The sequence below is a fragment of the Heptranchias perlo genome, chromosome 24 (genome assembly GCF_035084215.1).
Source record: "Heptranchias perlo isolate sHepPer1 chromosome 24, sHepPer1.hap1, whole genome shotgun sequence".
Classification (NCBI taxonomy): domain Eukaryota; kingdom Metazoa; phylum Chordata; class Chondrichthyes; order Hexanchiformes; family Hexanchidae; genus Heptranchias; species Heptranchias perlo.
This window is the reverse complement of record NC_090348.1, coordinates 37660421-37683557: the sequence shown is the minus strand read 5'-3', so window position 1 is coordinate 37683557 and position 23137 is coordinate 37660421. Positions and strand designations below refer to the sequence as shown.

Genomic DNA, 23137 nt, shown 5'->3' with positions numbered 1-23137 from the left:
AGATTTAAAAATTTCCTCTAGCTTTAACCATGCCAATATAAAAAACCAGCACTACTTTCACAGGAACATAGGAAGAGGAGTAGGCCATTCAGCCCCTCGTGCCTGCTCCACCATTTGATAAGATCATGGCTGATCTGTGATCTAACTCCATATACCTGCCTTTGGCCCATATTCCTTAATACCTTTGGTTGCCAAAAAGCTATCTATCTCAGATTTAAATTTAGCAATTGAACTAGCATCAATTGCTGTTTGCGGAGACATAAAGTAACTGTGGAAAAGAAATAGTGGTTACTACATGCAAAAATGGATACAAGAATAAAGGCACAAAATTGTAAGTACATACTGGTAATACAGTATCTCCAATAAGGGGTGCTCAAACTATTGCTCAAGGGCTAGCAATGCCCCCTGACAAACTGGCTTACAAAGTTCAGACAACTCAGTTCTATTTGTGTTTACATTTCTTACTCACTGGTTTGTCCTGTTTAAATTTCATGGGCCTGAAGGTTTAGGAAGGGCTGTTCTTAGCAGTGCTGCCTCATTAACAGTGTCAGAAGTGGCTCAGTGGTAGCATTCGTACTTCTGAACCAGGTTGTGGGTTCAAGTCCCATTCCAGGTGTACAAAATCTAGGTTGGCACTCCAGTACAGTACTGGAGGGAGTGTTGCATTGTCTGAGGTGCCATCTTTTGGATGAGATACTAAACCGAGACCCAATCTGCCCTCTCAAATGGACATAAGAGAGTCCATGGCACTATTCAAAGAAGAGCAGGGGAGTTCTCCCCGGTGTCCTGGTCAATATTTATAGCTCAACGAATATCACTAAAACAAATTATCTGGTCATTATCACATTGCTGTTTGTGGGACCTTGCTGTATGTAAATTGGCTGCCGTGTTTCCTACATTACAACAGTGATTACACTTCAAAAGTACTTCATTGGCAGTAAAGCACTTTGGAACGTCCTTAGGTTGTGATAGGCGCTATATAAATACAAGTCTTTCTATTTTTTTTATTAGTGAATGAATCCTAAATCAGATTTGTTAGAATCTGTAGCTTGACTTATATGCAAATGAATGGGAATGTTGATTTAAACTTTCTATGTGGCCCCAGAGGCTCCATGATGCACATTTAAGTGGCCCTCAAAGACAAAGCTTGGACCCTCCGGCTCCATATAATGTGCACTAGAATATTAACCTTTTCAAACAGCCCTAGAGTTGTACTGAAAATGAGTTGGCAGAATTCAATAAAAATGCTGAATGGCTACTCTCAACTATACTGCTATGGGGAGGCATCGAGCAGAGGGAGGAATTAAAGATGACTTACCACGGGCTGCTCTCAGAAACTCCCAATTGAAGGATTGCATTTTGCAGAAACAGAAAAACTCACTGTCTGGTTTCTTAGCAGGCAAATGCATAACACAGGAAGTCCAAATTTAGATAAAATTGCAATGAAATAATAGTGATTTTTTACATTAAGCTTCACGTGTAATTAAGATTATATTAATAAGCATTTGTTGACGCAAATCAGACATCAACCTTAAGCTAAAGTAACTGAACTCATAACTGTATGAACTGCTCCTTGTACCATAGCTTCAACTTTGCAATACACTGGATAGTTCTGTGCATATGTAGGATTAGCGTTCATTGAATGAGTTCAAATGACTAAAATTGTACTCAGTGATATTAAGCAGATTTGCTGCCACAGACGCAAGGCCTGCACATCTCCACATTGTAAGATCTTCGATTATTTGGTCAAGTGCCGCAGCATCATAAAGTTTATAAATTAAACAAGGAAATACCAGCAGGTCAAAGTAGTCAACCAAAGCATTTGGCTGAGAAATGTCAAGCCAGTCAATAGAAGATACGTTTTGAAAGGCAAATTGTAAATGATCTAATAACTTGTAAATGTAAGGAAAGTGTACACAGGCTTGCATTTATATAGCATGTTTGCAGATGATACAAAGATGGGAGGGAAAGTAGAGAGTGAGGAGGACATAAAAAACCTGCAAGGGGATATAGACAGGCTGGGTGAGTGGGCGGAGATTTGGCAGATGCAATATAATATTGGAAAATGTGAGGTTATGCACTTTGGCAGGAAAAATCAGAGAGCAAGTTATTTTCTTAATGGCGAGAGACTGGAAAGTACTGCAGTACAAAGGGATCTGGGGGTCCTAGTGCAAGAAAATCAAAAAGTTGGTATGCAGGTGCAGCAGGTGATCAAGAAAGCCAACGGAATGTTGGCTTTTATTGCTAGGGGGATAGAATATAAAAACAAGGAGGTATTGCTGCAGTTATATAAGGTATTGGTGAGACCGCACCTGGAATACTGCATACAGTTTTGGTCTCCATACTTAAGAAAAGACATACTTGCTCTCGAGGCAGTACAAAGAAGGTTCACTCGGTTAATCCCGGGGATGAGGGGGCGGACATATGAGGAGAGGTTGAGTAGATTGGGACTCTACTCATTGGAGTTCAGAAGAATGAGAGGCGATCTTATTGAAACATATAAGATTGTGAAGGGTCTTGATCGGGTGGATGCAGTAAGGATGTTCCCAAAGATGGGTGAAACTAGAACTAGGGGGCATAATCTTAGAATAAGGGGCTGCTCTTTCAAAACTGAGATGAGGAGAAACTTCTTCACTCAGAGGGTGGTCGGTCTGTGGAATTTGCTGCCCCAGGAAGCTGTGGAAGCTACATCATTAGATAAATTTAAAACAGAAATAGACAGTTTCCTAGAAGTAAAGGGAATTAGGGGTTATGGGGAGCGGGCAGGAAATTGGACATGAAGCTGAGTTCGGATCGGTCAATGCCCTGTGGGTGGCGGAGAGGGCCCAGGGGCTATGTGGCCGGGTCCTGCTCCGACTTCTTGTGTTCTTTAGATTTGTGGTTGGGATCAGATCAGCCATGATCTTATTGAATGGCGGAGCAGGCTCGAGGGGCCGATTGGCCTACTCCTGCTCCAATTTCTTATGTTCTTATGTCCATTGGAACTTTTCACGCAATTCACATACAGGAGGTACAGTAGTTTACTGGTTATACTGCACTAATACCCCAAAGGTCATGAGTTCAAATCCCATTATGGTAAATTGTGGCATTGAGTTGAATAAATCTGGTAATTTGGACACTGGTACCAGAAAGAAAATGAATATGAAAGCTGCCAGAGTGTTGTAAAAACACAGCTGGTTCTCTAATATCCTACAGAGAGGGAGAACTGCCACTCATACCCAAAATGGCCTATATGTGAATCTAGTCCGACACTACACAGTTGACTCTGAATGCCCTCAAGGATCGACAATAAATTCTGTCTTGTCAGTGTCGTCACCTCCCAAGAATAAATAAAATAAAATATACAATGAATTACTCTGAAGTGTATGACAGTTGTTATGGCAAACAGGTCAGCCAATTTTGCACAAGCAAGATTTATGGGATGTTTAACATCCACCTGGGAAGTTTGGTCCTCCGTTTAAAGTCTCATCTGAAGAACGGCACCTCTGATAATACAGTACTTCCTCAGTACTGTACTGGATAGCCAACCTAGATTATGTGCTCAAGTCCTGGTGTGTGCCTTAAACATGCAAACACCTGACTCAGAGGTAAGAGTACTGCCAAATGAGGCAAGCTGACACCATGCACAGATTATGTGGAACTGCACAGAAAATGGTTAGAAATTTGGATAATTTACAAGCTTAAGGGTATATTTTCGCATTTTTAAAAAGTGTACAAATTAAACTCCAGGCTTATAAAAAACCAAAACAGCTAGAAAATCCATAAAACTTATTTTTTCTGCAGCACACTGCATATTTGCATTTAACAGAAATTACTCAGCACAGAAGAGTAGTCCAATTTAGGTTCCCCTACGCCATCATTCATCTTGAGAATTCTGGTTCTTGTGGTCCCCACCACTAACAAATACTGGCAGTTTTAGTAAGACATTTGAACTTAAAAACTATGTATAGCAATAAAATCTAAGCCTCACAGCAAATGTACGTCCAACTGGAATTCCAAATTTGTTCTGTATTGGATCTTTTTCAGTGGGGAAAGAGGTTTTCACCCAGATATGCAACACAACAATGAACTGCATATGATAAAAGACCATCAAGTACGGTGCAGATACAGGTTTGGAATGTATTCAATCACAATGGTTTCCATAAACAACCTTTAATTTCTCAAATACTACCCTGAACTTTACTGAAGTTTTTATTTGATTTAAAGTAGCATTTTTTAAAGAATCTTGAGCACATAATCTGGGTTGACACTTCAGTGCAGTACAAGGGGAGGTGGCGTCTTTCTGATGACATTAAACTGAGGTGCCAGCTGCCAGTTCCAGTGGTTCAGATGGATGTAAAAGAGGAGCAAGGTGTTCGCTCAGTTTCTGGTCAACATTTTTCCCTGAAACACTACCAAAAACAAATTAACTGCTCATTCAGCTCATTTGCTGTTTGTGGTGCCTTGTTGCGTGCAAATTTGTTGCCATGGTTGCCTAAAAAACAGCAGTGATTGCACTTCAAAAGTAATTAATTGGTAGTAAAGCACTTTGGACATTTTTTTTATTCGTTCACGGGATGTGGGCGTCGCTGGCAAGGCCGGCATTTATTGCCCATCCCTAATTGCCCTCGAGAAGGTGGTGGTGAGCCGCCTTCTTGAACCGCTGCAGTCCGTGTGGCGACGGTTCTCCCACAGTGCTGTTAGGAAGGGAGTTCCAGGATTTTGACCCAGCAACAATGAAGGAATGGCGATATATTTCCAAGTCGGGATGGTGTGTGACTTGGAGGGGAACGTGCAGGTGGTGTTGTTCCCATGTGCCTGCTGCTCTTGTCCTTCTAGATGGTAGAGGTCGCGGGTTTGGGAGGTGCTGTCGAAGAAGCCTTGGCGAGTTGCTGCAGTGCATCCTGTGGATGGTACACACTGCAGCCACAGTGCGCCGGTGGTGAAGGGAGTGAGTGTTTAGGGTGGTGGATGGGGTGCCAATCAAGCGGGCTGCTTTATCTTGGATGGTGTCGAGCTTCTTGAGTGTTGTTGGAGCTGCACTCATCTTGAGAACATGATAAGTAGCTATATGAATGCAAGTTCTCTCTTTCTTACTCTGGTTTAAAGTTTAAAAGCCTGCAGAGGGAATGTGGTTTTAAACAGAATAAAAATGAGACAAGTACTCCTTCTTTGCTACACCCTGTGATACTCAGATATCAAACATTTTCAAGTTGGCTATAAAATAAAGGCCCATCAGTGCCTTACTAATGTCCTGTTGCACTGGTACCGCTGATGAGACTTGTTCAAATAACCATTCCAACCAGTGAAGTTTGATACTTAACAGACCTCACCTTCTTGTGATGAGATGAGTGGTGGCATGTATTCTGGAATATACTCCCTCTCCTCACTAAGTATCTTGGTTCCAGGCTGTGGGAATTGAAGCACATTGTTTTTGCTGACAGGAAATGCAGGGATTTGGTGTGCAAATCCAATGGGCTCAAGGTTGTGAATATAGTCTTCAAGTTCTGAAAGGCTGATTCCCATTAGTTTAAAGGCCTGACCTAGATCATCCAAAACAGGATCCGTGCGACCATCTGGCAAAGCATAAGGAAAGGAAAGTTTAATGGAATAATGCAACATTATTGCAATGTAACAACAAGAAACAAAGCAGTTTTAAAATACAATATTAATACTATTTCTACAGCTTCATTCAGTCCTACATGCCAGCTTGATTTTATTGTAGGCGACAGCAGCCTAAGGCACCCGAGCTCCCAATTTCCCCTCCCTCCCTGTGGGAAAGAACCTAGCCTTTGCTTGCACCTTCCCTGTTGTCACAGCCAAGATTTTCGTAGGAAAACTGTGGTTGTGAACCCACATCCTCTGTCCGTCTGTGACAGAAAAGCAACGGTACACCAACAAGCTGTGCTGTTCATGTCTCCAGTTTTGCCTTTTTCCAAAATAACATTCCAGCCTGTCACCATTGATGATTGTTTGTCTGTAACACCCTCTGAAGTACAGCTTGTAATATTTTTATTAAAAAAAAGCTAAATGAACTGATCAACAACAAAATTTAATATGGCATCTTAATACAATTATTTAAAGTGCTACAAAATTCCAATGACAAAATAATGTCATGTTAAATTGTAGAAAAAAAGAAAGGATTTGCATTTATGTAAATTTGCATTTATTTAAATTCTGGGTGACTATATCCATCACTGCAGATGTCAAAATTATCAGATTTGACTATTTTGATTTCTCCCATACTTTTTAAACATAACAAAGTTCTGAACTTCAGCCCAATATCTACCCCATTCTGTCTATGGCAGCCTGTCCGCAGCCACACACCCTCACTCAACTACCAGATGAAGTGAACGTAAGCTACACTGCTAAGCCCTAACTGATCTTGTAGCTGACTCTCATGCACAAGGCGGATGGCCATCAGAGATTTAGTCCTGTATTGATGATAATACTTGATCACCTCTGCTCAGCAACCAATTCTAACATCTAAATTGTTTAATGCTATACATTGATGTAATCCAGCAGGACGTTACAATGTTTTATCCTGCATGTAACAGGGTTTTCAAATTTGTCTCAATGAAGAAACTCTTAACATACAATACATCACTAATTTATAGTGTCAGCTAACAAACCATTGCATTAGCTTACACACTGTTATGGCCACAATGTACACAGTCACAGAAGCAGAACTGTGGTGTATTAATAAATCAAAAATTTTAATTAGTAACACATTTGCTAAATAAATGCAAATGCCTTCAGGTGTTTTTTAAATTATTAAATGAAAACTGCTTTTAGAACTTTTCAGCACCACACTGTCAAAATTTAAAAAATACAAAATTATGCTAATTTTTAAATTGAACATAAAATAGTTAAATTAATAATTAGAATAATTTTGGGAGAAATTCCATTTGGATTGAATTCATCTTAAAGATACTACAAGTACATTAATTATGTCTACCTACAAATTGGAAACATAAATATTTTAGCATTATCTTTGAGAAAAGTAATTACTATGTGCTGTTCAAATTACTTTGGTCTTTAGTATTCACTTTTACACCTTAAGATTGTTGTACAAGCTGCAGTGCTCCGTGCTTGCCCCAAAGTATTAAGTGTTTAAACGGAAGAGTCAATTTCTTTATTTTCCATTCCCCTTCACCCCTCCCCCCCCATCCACTTCAATTTTTTCTCCTTTTCCCTAGATTAATGACGAAATGCGGTTACCCAGACACTATTCACCATATATGAGCTTTGATTGGGAATGTTGGCAGGCTTTTTATCCATGGTGGCAGGTGGAATGGCAGAAAAAACAACCAAATCTGATCCCATCCTTACCAGGCATCCATACATCTGCATGCTCCTTACTTGCTGCATGAATTGCTACATAGTGATCAGGAGCTAAACCCCAGCTGACTTTACTCCTCCATACTCCAGAGGTGCTGCGGTAAACTGTAGCATCCATTTTGTTTAAAATCAGCTAACTCAGCATGGACTAGGAATCAAACCTGGGACATATCTGTTGTATATGGCTTAGCCACTTCTTGCCTTAGCCAGCTGAGGCAACAGTTCAGCCCAAGAAAAATTCTCCACCATGTTTTCTAAACCAACTGCTGATATATTAGGAACAATTCAGCTGGTAACACAGAATTCTTTACACAATTGGAAGAAGCTGCTGCTTGCATTTTATGCAAAACAATGAACGGCTAACTACTAAAATTGCGAAGGATTTAGAACAGATCAATTGGTCAACCCTACTGGGTAGGGATGAAACCGATCTGGAATATAAATGGCAAGTTTTGAAGAGCAAAATAAAATGCATGGAAGCCATATACATGCCCAAATTCAAAAGAAGGATGTGTGGTAAGAAGAAGCCATGGTTATGTACAAAGACAAATAAGATGGAAACAAAAATGTTTTTATAAATATAAAGTAAAAGCTCATTCACACAGCAAAATAAAGACAGGTACCGAGAACAGTTTAAAAACACTAAGGCTGCTGTTAGATCAGCTAAAAGGTTAAAAGAAATGAGGATCGTGGACAACTGTGATAGTGATGCGAAATGGTTTTTCAGCTATGTAAAGAGGTAGAGGACCATCACTGTATTGGGCCATTGAAAGATGCTCAAGAAAAGGTTTGAAAGAACTCTCAGGGTATGGAGAAGATACTAAATGAGTACTTTGCATCAGTGTTCACTCTTGATTGAAGATGATGTTCAACTAACAGAATTAAAAAGGTGCATTTAGCAACAAAACTGTTAATATTAAAATAGATGAACATACTGTTTTAGAAAGAATAGGAACCTTAAAATAGATAGAGCTGCCGGTCCAGATGACATCCACCCAAGGGTCTTCAAGTAGATGGGGCAGGTGCTATGCGAGTTCCATGCTCATATCTTTAATAGCTCACTGGAGCCTAAGAGCGTTTCCTTAGACTGCAAGGAGGCTAACATACTTCCAATCTTTAAAAAGGGGAATAAGGCAGAACCAGGTAACTATAGGCCCATTAGCTTGACATCAGTAATAGGTAAGATGCTTGAGGGAACCATTAGGGATGTACTATATGACCATATCAGGGGCACCCAACATGGCTTCCGAAAAAGAAGGGCATATCTTACGAATTTGATTGTATTTTTTGAAGGAGTCACCAGGATAGTGATTGAGTGAAACCCCAGTAGTCATTGTCTACCTGGACTTTCAGAAAGCTTTTGATAAGGTACTGCATAAGAGGCTTCTCTACAAGATGGAATCTTCTGGAATTAGTGATAACGAACTGCGCTGGATTGAGAATTGGCTGACTGACAGAAAGTGGTTGTCGATGGTTTTGGATCTACTTGGAGACTGTCACCAGTGGTGTTCAACAAGGATCAGTGTTAGGACCTTTGCTATTTACTATTTTCATTAATGATCCATCTGTAGGTGTTGCGGAATGATCTGCCAGTTTGCCGATTATACCAAGATATGTGCGAGAGTTAGCCCTGTAGAGGATACCAAACTACTGCATGCAGATCTAGATGCGCTGGGTCGTTGGGCCCGTGACTGGTAAATGACGTTTAAATTAGAAAAGTGTATTGTTGTATATGTGAGTAGGGCAAATGCTGAACATACAGGGAGAAAAACTAAAGCCAGTAGTGAAAGAGATCTGGGCATTTTAGTGCGTTAATCTCTAAAGGTTTATGGCCAATGGTGTGAAGCTATAGCTAAAGCGAATAGGGTGCTAGGGTATATTTACAGGACAATTCACTATTAAAAAAAAACACCACTTGTCCTTGTACAAGACCTTGGTTAGGCCTCAGTTAGAATACTGTGTCCAGTTTTGATGATCTCATATGGTGGGTGATATTGAGGCTTTGGAAAGGATGCAGAGGACGGTCACAAGATTAATTCCCAGTTTAAAGCATCTTAGTTATCCAGATAGGCTCAAAGAGCTGGGTCTCTATACTTTATAAGAACATAAAAACATAAAATATAGGAAAAGGAGTAGGCCATACAGCCCCTCAAGCCTGCTCCGCCATTCAGTAAGATCATGGCTGATCTTCGACCTCAACTCCATTTTCCCACCAGATCCCCATATCCCTTGATTCCCCTAGAGTCCAAAAATTTATCTATCTAAGCCTTGAATATACTCAACAACTCAGCTTCCACAGCCTTTTGGAGTAGAGAATTCCAAAGATTCACAACCCTCTGAGTGAAGAAATTCCTCCTCACCTCAGTCTTAAATGGCCGACCCCTTATCCTGAGACTGTGCCCCTAGTTCTAGACACTCCAGCCAGGGGAAACTTCCTCTCAGCATCTACCCTGTCAAGCCCCCTCAGAATCTTATCTGTTTCAATGAGATCACCTCTCATTCTTCTAAACTCCAGAGAATATAGGCCCATTCTACTCAATCTCTCCTCATAGGACAACCCTCTCATCCCAGGAATCAATCTTGTGAACTTTAGTTGCACCGCCTCTAAGACAAGTATAACCTTCCTTAGATAAGGAGACCAAAGCTATACACAGTACTCCAGGTGTGGTCTCACTAAAGCCCTGTACAATTGCAGCAAGACGTCCTTACTCTTGTACTCCAACCCCCTCGCAATAAAGTCCAACATGCCATTTGCATTCCTAATTACTTGTTGTACCTGCCTGCCAACTTTCTGTGTTTCTTGTACAAGGACATCCAAATTTCTCTGAACACCAACATTTAAGAGTTTTTCTCCATTTAAAAAATATTCTGTTTCTCTATTCTTCCTACCAAAGTGAATAACCCCACATTTCCCCACATTATTCTCCTTCTTGCCCACTCACCTAACCTGATTATATCCCTTTGCAGACTTTTTGCGTCCTCCTCACAGCTTACTTTCCCAACTAGCTTCGTATCATCAGCAAACTTGGATACATTACACTTGGTCCCTTCATCTAAGTCTTTAATATAGAATGTACATAGCTGAGGCCCGAGCACTGATCCTTGCAGCAGTAACAGCCTGCCAACCTGAAAATGACCCTTTATCCCTACTCTCTGCTTTCTGTCCATTAACCAATCCTCTATCCATGCTAATATATTACCCCCAAACCCATGAGCCCTTAACTTATGTAACAACCTTTTATGTGGCACCTTATCAAATGCCTTTTAGAAATCCAAATATACTACACCCACTGGTGCCCCTTTATCTACCCTGCTAGACACATACTCAAAAAACTCTTATAAATTTGTTAAACACAATTTCCCTTTCATAAAACCATGTTGACACTGCCTGTGACCACTTCCTTAATAATGGATTCCAGCATGTTCCCGACAACTGATGTCAGGCTAACTGGCCTGTAGTTCCCTGTTTTCTCTCTCCCCCGTTCCTTGAATAGCGGTGTTACATTTGCTACCTTCCAGTCTGCTGGGACCGTTCTAGAATCTAGGGAATTTTGGAAGATCACAACCAATGCATCCACTATCTCTGTAGCCACCTCTTTTTTTAGAACCCTAGGATGTAGGCCATCGGGTCCTGGGGATTTGTCGGCTTTTAGTCCCATTAGTTTCTCTAGTACTTTTTCTCTACTGATATTAATTAGTTTAAATTCCTCACTCTCATTAACCCCTTGGTTCCCCACTATTTTTGGTATGCTTTTTGTGTCTTCTACTGTGAAGCTTTAGAGAAACGTTAGAGAAGCGTAGTCTTTTAGTTGATTTGATGGAGGTTTTTAAGATGATGAAGGCACGAGATTGTGTTTGTGCAGACCAATCGTTTCAACTAAATAGGATAGCAAGGACCAGGACGGTCACAATCTCAATTTATATAAGGACAGAACTAGGTTAGATGTTAGGAGATGGTTCTTTTCCCAGAGAAAAGTGGATCTGTGGAACAGGTTGCCATCTTGTGCAGTGAACTTGATTTGCTGAATTCCTTCAAGCGAGAGCTGGACCTGTTTCTGGCTGGGGCGGAGATCAACTCGTATAAGAGGTAGTACAGGGTGGGTGGTTTCCTGGACTAGTTTCCATCACCTAAGTGTGTGCGTGTGTTGGGGGGAGGGGGGGGGGGGCGGGTGGAGGTCAGAGAGGAATTTTCCAGACTTTTTTCACCCCAGATTGGTTTTTATCTGATTTTTCGCCTCTCCCAGAACATCACATAAGAACGTGGCTCCAGGTGGGGTGGGCAGTGTATGTATTGTGATGCATCACACATTACAACTGCTCCCTTGACCCTATTCCCACCAAACTGTTGACCACCCAACTTCCCTTCCTAGCCCCAATGTTAGCTGGTAGTGTTAATGGTTCACTCTCCTCAAGTACTGTGCCCCTACCCATCAAATCTACCATCATCACTGCCCTCCTCAAAAAAATACCCTTGAGCTCTATGTCCTTGCAAACTACCGCCCCATCTCCAACCTCCTTGCCTCTCTAAAGTCCATGAACGTGTTGTCGCCTCCCAAATCCATGCCTATCTTTCCCGCAATTCTACGTTTGAATACCTCCAATCAGGTTTCCGCTCCTTCCACAGTACTAAAACGGCCCGTATCAAAATCACAAACAACTGTGATCATTATAAACTATCCCTCCACATCCTTCTCGACCTGTCTTTTTTTTTATTCGTTCATGGGATGTGGGCGTCGCTGGTGAGGCCGGCATTTATTGCCCATCCCTAATTGCTCGAGAAGGTGGTGGTGAGCCGCCTTCTTGAACCGCTGCAGTCCGCGTGGTGAAGGTTTTCCCACAGTGCTGTTAGGAAGGGAGTTCCAGGATTTTAACCCAGTGACAATGAAGGAACGGCGATATATTTCCAAGTCGGGATGGTGTGTGACTTGGAGGGGAACGTGCAGGTGGTGTTGTTCCCTTGTGCCTGCTGCTCGTCTTTCTACGCGGTAGAGGTCACGGGTTTGGGAGGTGCTGTCGAAGAAGCCTTGGCGAGTTGCTGCAGTGCATCCTGAGGATGGTACACACTGCAGCCACTGTGCACCGGTGGTGAAAGGAGTGAATGTTTAGGGTGGTGGATAGGGTGCCAATCAAGCGGACTGCTTTGTCCTGCAGCCTTTGACACGGTTGACTACACCATCCTCCTCCAATGCCTCCCCTCCGTCGTCCAGCTGGGTGGGACTGGGCTCGCCTGGTTCCATTCTTATCTATCCAGTCATAGCCAGGGAATCACCTGCAATGGCTTCTCTTCCCGCTCTCGTTACCTCTGGAGTCCCCCAAGGATCTATACTTGGCCCCCACCTATTTCTCATCTATATGCTGCCCCTCAGCAACATTATCTGAAAACAAGTCAAGTTCCACATGTACGCTGACAACACCCAGCTCTACCTCACCACCACCTCTCTCAACCCCTCCACTGTCGCTGATTTGTCACTCTGCTTGTCCGTCATTCAGTACTGGATAAGCAAAAATTTCCTTCAACTAAATATTGGGAAGACCAAAGCCATTGCCTTCAGTCCCAGCCACAAACTCCGTTCCCTAGCCACAGACTCTATCCCTCTCCCTGATCACTGCCTGAGGCTGAACCACGTGTTTCCAACCTTGGCATCCTATATGACCCTGGGATGAGCTTCCGACTACATATCCACTCCATCACCAAGACCACCTACTTCCACCTCCGTAACATCGCCCATCTCCGCCCCTGCCTTAGCTCATCTGCTGCTGAAACCCTCATCTATGCCTTTGTTACCTCTGGACTTGACTACTCCAATGCTCTCCTGGCCAGCCTCCCATTTTCCACCCTCCGTAAACTTAAGCTCATCCAAAACTCTGCTGCCCATATCCTAACTCACAACAAGTCCCATTCCCCTTGCTCGCTGACCTAAATTGGCTCCCAGACTGCCAACGCCTCGATTTTAAAATTCTCATCCTCGTTTTCAAATCCCTCCATATCTCTGTAACCTCCACCAGCCTGAAGGGCAGGTGTTAACAACCTTTGAACATTGTGAATTTAAAATGCAACAGCAGCAATGTGCAGAAGCTTCGAACAACAAAAAATGATAAAAATGAAGCTCAGAGAAGCAGGCCTTTGGTTCTCAGAACAACTGATAAGAACGAAGTGGATAATCAGGGCTGAAACAGTTAAAAATCCTTGGGAAAGACAACTAAAACTACTACACCTGGTTTCACACGGACAAGAAGCTACAGGTGGTTTCACACAGACCAGAGGCTACTGAAGGTTACACACGGTGGAAAAGCTGCACCTGGGTTCACACGGTTTTGAGTGGCCCAGCCAACCGTCCATCATTAATGCAACAGTGGATCAGTGGCCAAAATGGGACTTCTCTTAACTTTTACTCACAACTTGCAACAACCATATAAAAAGAGGACATTGTGACAAGACCAGTACTGCAGTTGGAGGAGCCTTCAGAAGCTTTGCCTTGAGGAAGGACGTCTAACAAGAAGAAACTTCAAGAGCTACGAGAGCACTGATCACTTTTCTGCCTTGATGCTGAAATCCTTGGTTTTAAGGTTGTATGTATTGCTTAATGTGAATTGTTTAAATCATTAAATAATCACTTTGATTAACGAAACTACTGCATAAGTGTGACTTTCTTTGACTGACTATTGTCCAGGTCCACAAATCCCTGGGAAATCGGGTTTTCCCTACAACCCTCCAAGACCTCTGCACTCCTCCAATTCTGTCCTCTTGCGATCTCTGATTTTAATCGCTCCACCATTGCCGGCCGTGCCTTCAGCTGCCTATGCTCTAAACTTTGGAGTTCCCTCCTTAAACTTCTCCACCTCTCTCCTCCCCCTTTAAGACACTCCTTAAAAACGACCTCTTTGACCAAGCTTTTGGTCACCTGTCCTAATATCTTATGTGGCTCAGTGTCAAATTTTGTTTGAAACCGCTATGAAGCGCCTTGGGACCTTTTACTACATTAAAGGCACTATGTAAACGAAGTTGCTGTTGTTGTAGAGTCTTTTCTTATCCGTCATTTTACATATGTTCATATACATTCTGTGAAGGATGACTGTACATGGCTAGCTGTACTATAAAAATTTTCAACATTTTGACTCAAACAAAAAACGTTAATTATGAGTCAAATTTCTCTTGAAGTAATAAATAGCCAATGACCCTGAACAGTCAGTTTCCACTCATCCTCTGTTTTTCCTTCAATCTCAAACAGGCTTTACAAGTATTTTTGTTACATATTTTATATTAAAATAAAAAATTATTGGAGTGAATTTAAAGCTCAAGAAATTGCAACCATAAAGCATAGTGACTTTGCCTCAAAGTCAATGTCTTACACCCCTGTAACTCACTCAGAGCACATTCTTCTATTGCCTCAGCACTCGTTTAAAATTCTCTCTCGCTTCCTTATAGTTACCCAGTACCACAAATTGTTGTGTTGCTACGTAAGGTTCGTCAGTGGCCAGTTTCCAGGGCCCATATTTGCACCTCTCTGAAAACTCCGGCTTCTCTTTACATGCTCATCTCTGAAAACTAATAAGTACTTTTCAATTCTACACAGGACATGCACTATCTTCCACTTTCCACCAAAGTATTATGGTGTCCCCATTTCATCCTTGGCCAAAAAGGTAGGAAATAATTTGTTCCCTGAGGTAGAGCACACTGAAATGCCAATGCTCTGTAAGATAGTGTGTCATAGTTCCTGTCCACAACTGAAAACTGTTGACGGATTTTGAACAGTAGTTTCTCACTGTGGAGCCTCTTTCTAATGAAGTATAATTTGGCAAATCCAAACTTCATTTGTAGCTTTACAATAATACAAGCAATCAAAATAACTTCTTTGAAAGTTCTGAAACTTTTCAGCTTCATTATTCCAAACTTCTAAAATTATGAAGGGTTTTGATAGAGTAGATAAGGAGGAACTGTTTCCACTGACAGAAGGGTCACAGATGCAAGATAATTAGCAGAAGAAGCAGAGGGGTGAGGAGGAGAATTTTTTTTTAACGCAGCGAGTTGCTAATGATCTGGAATGCAATGCCTGAAAGGGTGGTGGAAGCAGATTCAATAGTAACTTTCAAAAGGGAATTAGATACATATTTTAAAAAGAAACATTTGCAGGGCTATGAGGAAACAGCAGGGGGGCAGTGAGACTAATTGAATAGATAGCTCTTTCAAAGAGCCGGTACAGACATGATGGGCTGAATGGCCTCCTTCTGTGTTGTATGATTCTATGATTCAATGAAACTATTTTGAACAGGTTTTCACTACATTGTTTCCAGCTGATAGAATCATAGGATGGTTACAGCACAGAAGGAGGCCATGTTTCACATTGTATATATGTATTTTACATCTAATGATTGCACAAACTGCTTTTAACACCCCGCATTATCTTTGGCTTAAAAGATAAGAAGCGATTTGCTCTCAGGCTTGACACACTATACAAGTCAGCAAAGCAAGCCAAGAGTTTTAATATTAGCTTTCCATAAAATTCCAAAACATTTACACTAGTGATATTTTGCTAGTTTACTTTTTATTAATGCAGTACTGGAAAAAATATTGGGAAGGAACCATTAAACTAGCATTTGAACATTCCTCAGTTAGATATATCCAAACCACCTCTACCACTAACAAGACTATTGGAAGGTTGTGCTTGCAGTCTCACTATTGTTATACCCATCTAATAAATATAAACCTGAGCTTGGAAAGTGTCACTGTAATAGTCTGTACACATAACATGCAGATATATACTTAATGATGCTATTAAACAGCAGTGATTACTAAATTCACACTGATTACTAAGTACCGACCCACAGTAAATGGGGCTTCAACAGCATAAAATATAGGTAACAAATATAAATTCAGCATTTGTTATACATCGAGTGAACTGAGATGGGAAGATTTATTGCACTTGGGACAGAAGACTTAAGTGAAAAGGTAAAGGGAAATTCCAAAAGTCAATATTCATTTCAAAATGGACAACAGCCACAATATCAATATTTAGTCAAAAGAATTTGATCTTTTCAAAGTCCCACCCCAACAGATGGCACTAGATTTCAAAAATTATAACAAACTAGTAAAATGTCCTTAAATCCATTCCGTACAAATAGTGACAGACACCACACACAGAATTTCAGGACAAGCTCCATAAAATAAAAGTAAACTCACTTATTAGTTCAACTGATTATCAACAAACAAATATTCTGAAGCATCTTAATAGATACTACTGACATGGGAAACCTACTGTGGAGAAACTGCCTACTACAGTACTATAAAGAATTGCAGAATTCTTACAACTAAAATAATATCAACACATTTAGCTCCAAATCTCATTTAGCTGATCACCCCAAGCATCAGACCAAAACAATGATCCAGAAAAATGTTAACTCAATTAAGTTACCGTGAAACTCCATTAATCCTTTTCAATCAGGCCAAAACATCAACCTCATAAGTTGCCAGCCATTTTTCGACATACTTGGTACTTTAAAGACAAATGGAAAATTGTTTTAAATAAACTTTCTCAACATGCACATTACTTATATAGTAGAGGCATTTATGGTGCTTGTGGAAATGATTGATGACCAGTGGTTACATAGCCACTTCAATGGCAAAATCAATCTTCTGAACTACTATGCACATGTCAACATCTATATAAATGCTCTGTTCCTTTTCAGGTAGCCTCACAATCCATATCTCTTTTATAAATCATACAATCTTTTTTTTTCTCTCACCAATTTTCTCCCCTTCTCTCCTGGAAGTATTGACTCCTTGTTGAGGTCCAATTCCATGGATGGTGGATGCCCTTTGGTTGCTTGCCCAAGTGGCTATTATAGGAACACAGGAACAGGGGTAGGCCATTCAGCCCCTCAAGCCTGTTCCGCCATTCAATTAGATCACGGCTCCATATTCTTTACGTGTGTCTAGAAAGTGAGTGCTGACTTGCATTCAATCACGGGGACATCACAGCAGAGCACGATCCTGTCCACATGGGTGAACTTTCACCGAGGATCACTTGACAGAAATCAAGAGTGGAAACTCTCGCTCTTATTCACTTCCCTAATAAAGGGATATTGAGACCGAATATAACACCCCTAACACAATCACAGCTGTGTTTGGAGAGCCCCATGTGGTATGGAGATTGAGCCTTGAACCGTCATGATCTATATGACTCATACAGCCACTGGCCAAGTCATACAGACTTAAAGAACTGTATGATTTAGCATTCTATTTTTTAAGCTTGTTTTAAACAGTGACTCTTCAAGGGTATGATTAGGAGAGTTTCCCTGAAAAGTAACTAAGCCCAAAAGCTCAAATAACTTGGATAAAATTGCAAAATTGAAAGTATTCTGGGTTAGTTGCTGTATTTACTGAAGTTAATGCAGCTCATTCATACTCAGTTTCAAAAGTGTCTCCCAGCTAATTTCCTAACAAAGTCATCAGCACTTCAAAATATCCAGCAACAAAAATTTAAAATATATTAATCATTTTAGTGACATAATGTTGTAGCATACTGGACCACAAATAAGCAGCATCACCACAATGAAAGAACCTTATCCCTGAATTTCAAGTCTCACCTCTGCTACTGTAGGAAAGCACCAAGCTGAGGCCAAGTACCTATACATGGGATGGGACAATCGGAGCCAGAATCATCCCTAAGCCACTATTGTGCACCTTCCAGTGGCTATGCCGAAAACCTAGGAACTGCTGAGCCAGTAAGTGGTCTGGTGGCACAAAAAAATGTTAAGCATTCTTTTAACCTTTAAAATTTTTGAAAGGGACTGATTACTTGGGACTTCCACTTGAAAGTTGCAGAAAATCCACAATTCAGCAAGCGAAAAAGTTACTTTAAAATATCACAAATTAATGTCAACTTCTATTAGCTAAAGGAAGATTTAAAATTAATTGATTTGAAATTAACAGAATTAGCTAAATTCATTTGGAAAGCAGTGCTTTAACTGCATGTACACAATGAAATCATTTACCAAACTGAACTCATTCATTTTAAAAATCAACGGTTGGTGGTAACTGTCCTGAGTATATGTGCATAACATCAGTAAGACCATCTGCAGATCTAGACCATGGCTACTATTACATAAAATGAGCAAATACCAGAGTCAAATGAAACATGTCTACTTCGAATACAATGATGTACATACAAGAGTCACAAAATCCACACAACTGGATGCAGTTTTTTCAGTACAATTGTGTAATGCAATAAAACTACAACACATTCTTGGAAGTGAGGTTACAAGGTTGTCACACACTGATGGAGTCCTACGGCATCATTACAAATACTGAACACTCTCCTTCCACCCCCCAAAAAAGTCCTCAAAACCTCAATTACAAATTTCAAAAAACATTTATAAAATACAAAACTTGTATTTGTTTAGGCTGTAGAGGTGGGGAATCAGGCTAAGGAGGTATTTGGTGAACAGAAACTGAACAATGACAGGAAAAGTTAGCAGTAGGGTGAGCATTATTGCATGGGAGCGTCATTACGCACTCATTTTGGAGCTAAATATTGACATATACAATGCCTATTATACATAACTACACAACTCATATCAACAGCGCAGAATTGTGTACATATACTATACAGTACTTTGTGCATGGATGTTGTACTATGAAGTGTACTTTCAGGATACCTACTCTATTATAACAGGATCTCCGATATCGCATATTTATGGCCTTGTCTCCCTCTAGAGCAGGCTATGTGACTCCCCAAAGACAACATTGTAACAGATTGTGTGGTTTTGAAAGGCAATTATTTTGGTACAAAAATTACTTAATTGGGGAGTTTTTAACAGGCTTGAACATCCCAAGCATCACAGTTGATGAACCCAGGATATTTTGTTTCCAATACTAAGATGCATTTTAAAAAATGCATGGCTGCTGCACATGAAGTTATGAAATACTGTTGTTATTCAGATAGCTATTATGCAATGTAACCTCCTTTAAATTGACTCAGATAGACAAGACATTTGCAGTATTTCTAAAGTTGATGTCACTAGCAGAATACTAGCTAGACGTCAATATAGTTCGTTTCCAGAGCTTTAAACCCAAATGTGATGAGAACTGGATTGTGTGGAGAGGTGTTTTTTTTCCATAACGACTTATATAGCACTTGAACTGAATCAAATGGTAACGGGGGAGGGCGCATTTATAACACAGTGATATTCAGCTGTCAAAATGTTAGGAGAGATTTGAGATTTTATGTGAGATCACAAACCCATGGAACTGTGTTTCAGAGTGAGATGTATCCAGATCAATTAAACATTTTATGAGCGAGACTTGACAGGCCTCATTAATATTTTGAACCACAAGTGTTACAAGCACCAGTGAGTAGGCCTAATGCAGCCTATTATCCAGGTTTCCTGTAGCACGAGTTGCAGAGAGAGACAAGACCCCTGTCTTGGTGAAGTGCCGGTTGCAGAGAGGGAGAAGGCCGCCGGTAGTCAGTGAGCCTCGGGGGTGTCTTGCGGTGTCAACGTGTGGGTGCGTGTAAGGGTGGGCTGGCGGGTACTCACACAGCTCGCTGTAACGATGGCAGCCCCTGGTCAGCTGCTCGATGTACCTGTTGAGTACATCGGTGAGGATGTCGCAGGCCGTAACCTGCACCGAGTCCCAGCCCAGAGCCTGGCAGATCTGCGCCACCGCCACCCGCAGCAACGCCCGCCCATAACTGTCGCACATCCCGGCACCCAGCTCACGGCTACAAAAACTAATAGTTTATCTCCCCCTGCCGTCCCCTCAAACGCAGTGAGTCGGCATGACCCTTCCTTCCCCCCTCCCAACACGCTCTCTAGAGCCGCGCCGCACGAAGCTGCCGCTCGGCCCCTCACTCCCGAGCTGCCATTTTTTTTTTCCGCCGCTGCCGGGTCTTTGGTTCCAGGCGCGACCAATCGAGCGCCGGGAAATAACCGACAAAGATCAGCCCGTCGATCAATGTAGCCTTGATGGATTCGTTAGGCCTGTCACTGTTGTTGCCCTGGAGACAGGTTTTGGCCCAGAGAAAGAAAGGACGTGTCGTTCATACGGTGCCTTTCACAGCCTCAGGACGTCCCGTGGCGCTTTTAGAGTTAATGAAGTTGAGTGGTGAGAATGTGGAAGTGGTTGAAGCAGACAGCAGGGTTTCTGGGGAGCTTCATACATACCCGAGGGAGCAGGGAATAGAGGGATATTGAGGGAGCAGGGTGGGAGGAGGCCCTTGTGGAGTTTGAACACCAGCATAGACCAGTTGGACTGATCGGATTGTTTCTGTAGACTCTGTATATATAATTTTGATGTGTAGGCAAACACAACAACAACAAGCATTTATATAGCATCTTTGACGTAGTAAAACATCCCAAGGCGCTTATGAACCGTTTTCATTGTTGCTTTTATAGAATGTATCAGCTTTCCATGGTATGTTTTGAAACTTCTACTGTTTCAATCCCTTTATTCATGCAGTTCTGCACTAGTAACAACTTTAATTATACAGCAAAATAAAAAGGTAAAACTAAATACTGGAAGTCTGCTGTGTGTTTTTTTGTTTTTATTTCATTTATGTTGTGCTTTTAACATAGAAAACATCCCAGGAAACCTCCCAGAAGAGAATTAACATGAATTAGGTAGGTATGCTACCTGTTTCCAGATCCAAATTTGATCATTAACAGAGAACCTTTCTTTCTGTTTCTGAATCAATAAAACTGACTAACATTGTGCTATTTTAGATACACTTACCAGGAACAGCACAGGTTTAATCTGGTGGCTCATCAGGTCAGGGACAAACGAATCCTGGGTTGCAGTTACTTTAAAAATATATTCCATCTCTGGTCATTTTTTCTCTTCTGTTCATAGATTATGCCCTTATAAATTCTCAAGCATTCTATTGTAGATTTCCTGGATGTTTGGGCTGATGTCCTTCCAAAGGGCTGATTCCAACTCAACTGGTATATCTACTACAAGTCCACTGACTCCCACAACTACCTTGATTATACTTCCTTCCACCCCGCTTCTCATAAGGACTCTATTCCATTCTCCCAGTTTTGCCACCTCCATCGCATCTGTTCCGACGATGCCACCTTGCACACAAGAGTTTCCAAAATGTCTTGTCCTCAGCTGAGGATTCCCCTCCACCATGGTTGGCAGGGATCTCAACCGTGTTCATTCCATTTGCAACAATTCTGCCCTCATGCCTTCTCCCAGAACCATGAAAGGTCTCCCTTGTCCTCACCATCCACCCCACCATACTCTGCATTCAATGGATCATTCAACACCATTTCCATCACCTCTAGCACGATGCCACCACCAAACATAACTTGCCCTCCCTTTTCAGCATTCCGAAGGGACCGTTCCCTCTGTGACACCCTGGTCCACTCTTCCATCACCCCCAACACCTGCTCGACTTCCCCGGCACCTTCCCATGCAAACACAGTAGATGCAACACCTTTTCTTTCACCTCTTGTTACCGTCCAAGGCCCCAAACACTCCTTCCAAGTGAAACAGCGATTTACGTGTACGTCTTCCAATTTAGTATACTGTATTCGCTGCTCATTATATGGCCTCCTCTACACTGGGGAGACCAAACACAGATTGGGTGATCACTTTGCTGAACACCTCTGTTCTGTCCGCACTCGTGACCCTGAGCTTCTGGTTGCTTGCCACTTTAATTCTCCATCGCATTTCCTCTATGACCTCTCCGTCCTTGGCCTCCTACACTGTTCCAATGAAACTCAACACAAGATGGGAGAACAGCACCTCATCTTTCTTCTAGGTACTTTACAGCCTTCTGACCTTAACATTGAGTTTTAACAACTTTAGACATTAACCACTGCTCCCATTTTCCCTCAGACAGCAGGTGCTGGTAATGGAGGATCGCTGCAACAGAGCCACTGGAAATGGAGGTGTGGGTAAGTACTTGGGGTGGGGAATCCCCTATCGGTACACAGCCGATGGGCGGTCCGCACCACTGGGATCCACCTGCCTTTCATCCGCCACGTTCCTGAACTACCACAAGCCTTCTCTTAGCCAGATTTTCTTTGCTTCCTTTCTCCTTTGCTATTCTGCTATAACCATTCCGCTGTAACCTAACTTTTGTGTCTATACTTGTTTCATTATCACCTCATTTTGCCTTGCACCATCATCACGTCATTTAATCATTCCTGCCCCTCCCCCCTTCCCTGGCTCTGCACTTGCTTAAAAGCTGTCCATTTCTGAATGTCTACCAGTTCTCATGAAAGGTCATCGACCTGAAAAGTCAACTGTTTCTCTCTCCACAGATGTACTCTTTAGAATAAACAATTTTTCCAGAGTAGTGGATGTGTTAAACTGATGCAGGTGGAGGTTTCTCTTCCCAAAAGAAGCTGGGACAGTAGGCCTGATGGTACTATTAAGATATGTGAATGCTTAACTAAATGGATTCACAGTGCAGCATACTGCATGAAAGAAGATATGGCAGGGAGATCCACGTCAGAATACCTTGATTGGTTGCATCCAAGATGCCAGAAACTATATCTAGAACCCTGGCATACCTACTTGGCAATCACTGTACAAAACTATCTTCACAGGATCCATATCAGCAAAGGGATGGATGCAGAGCTGTGCCATTTGCTGTCCGAATTCCTGCACAGCTACAATGTGGCATAGGGATGGTACATCCAGTGTTAGTATCAGGCAGCTGTGGCCTGAAAATTGGTTCTACCTCCATGTTTGCTGCAATACTGACTTATGGGGATATTTCCATGGAGTGGCATTGAGGGCCTTGTAATCACCTTATGCCAAACAGGGGTCCAGGTGCTGTCATATGCCTACAGAATCATGGCTACA

General features: G+C 41.8%; 1 protein-coding gene and 1 long non-coding RNA gene across 3 annotated transcripts in view; one reads left to right on the top strand and one right to left on the bottom strand.

The window, feature by feature from the left end:
- taf3 (TAF3 RNA polymerase II, TATA box binding protein (TBP)-associated facto) overlaps positions 1-20195 on the bottom strand; it is a 160712-nt gene extending 140517 nt beyond the window's left edge. Inside the window, exons 1-2 of one of the 2 annotated variants that reach the window (XM_068005113.1) lie at positions 19858-20195; positions 5313-5555 (exon numbers count right to left, since the gene is read on the bottom strand). In XM_068005113.1, coding sequence (XP_067861214.1) covers positions 5313-5555; positions 19858-20023 — 409 coding nt within the window. In that variant the 5' untranslated portion in view covers positions 20024-20195. The remainder of the gene's footprint in view (positions 1-5312; positions 5556-19857) is intronic. The other variant, XM_068005114.1, reaches the window with a different exon arrangement.
- A 64-nt stretch (positions 20196-20259) lies between these two features.
- Positions 20260-22203, top strand: LOC137341711 (uncharacterized). The gene is made up of 3 exons (XR_010967089.1): positions 20260-20425; positions 20896-20940; positions 22167-22203. It is a non-coding gene; the product is annotated as an uncharacterized lncRNA (long non-coding RNA).
- Positions 22204-23137: the final 934 nt, after the last annotated feature.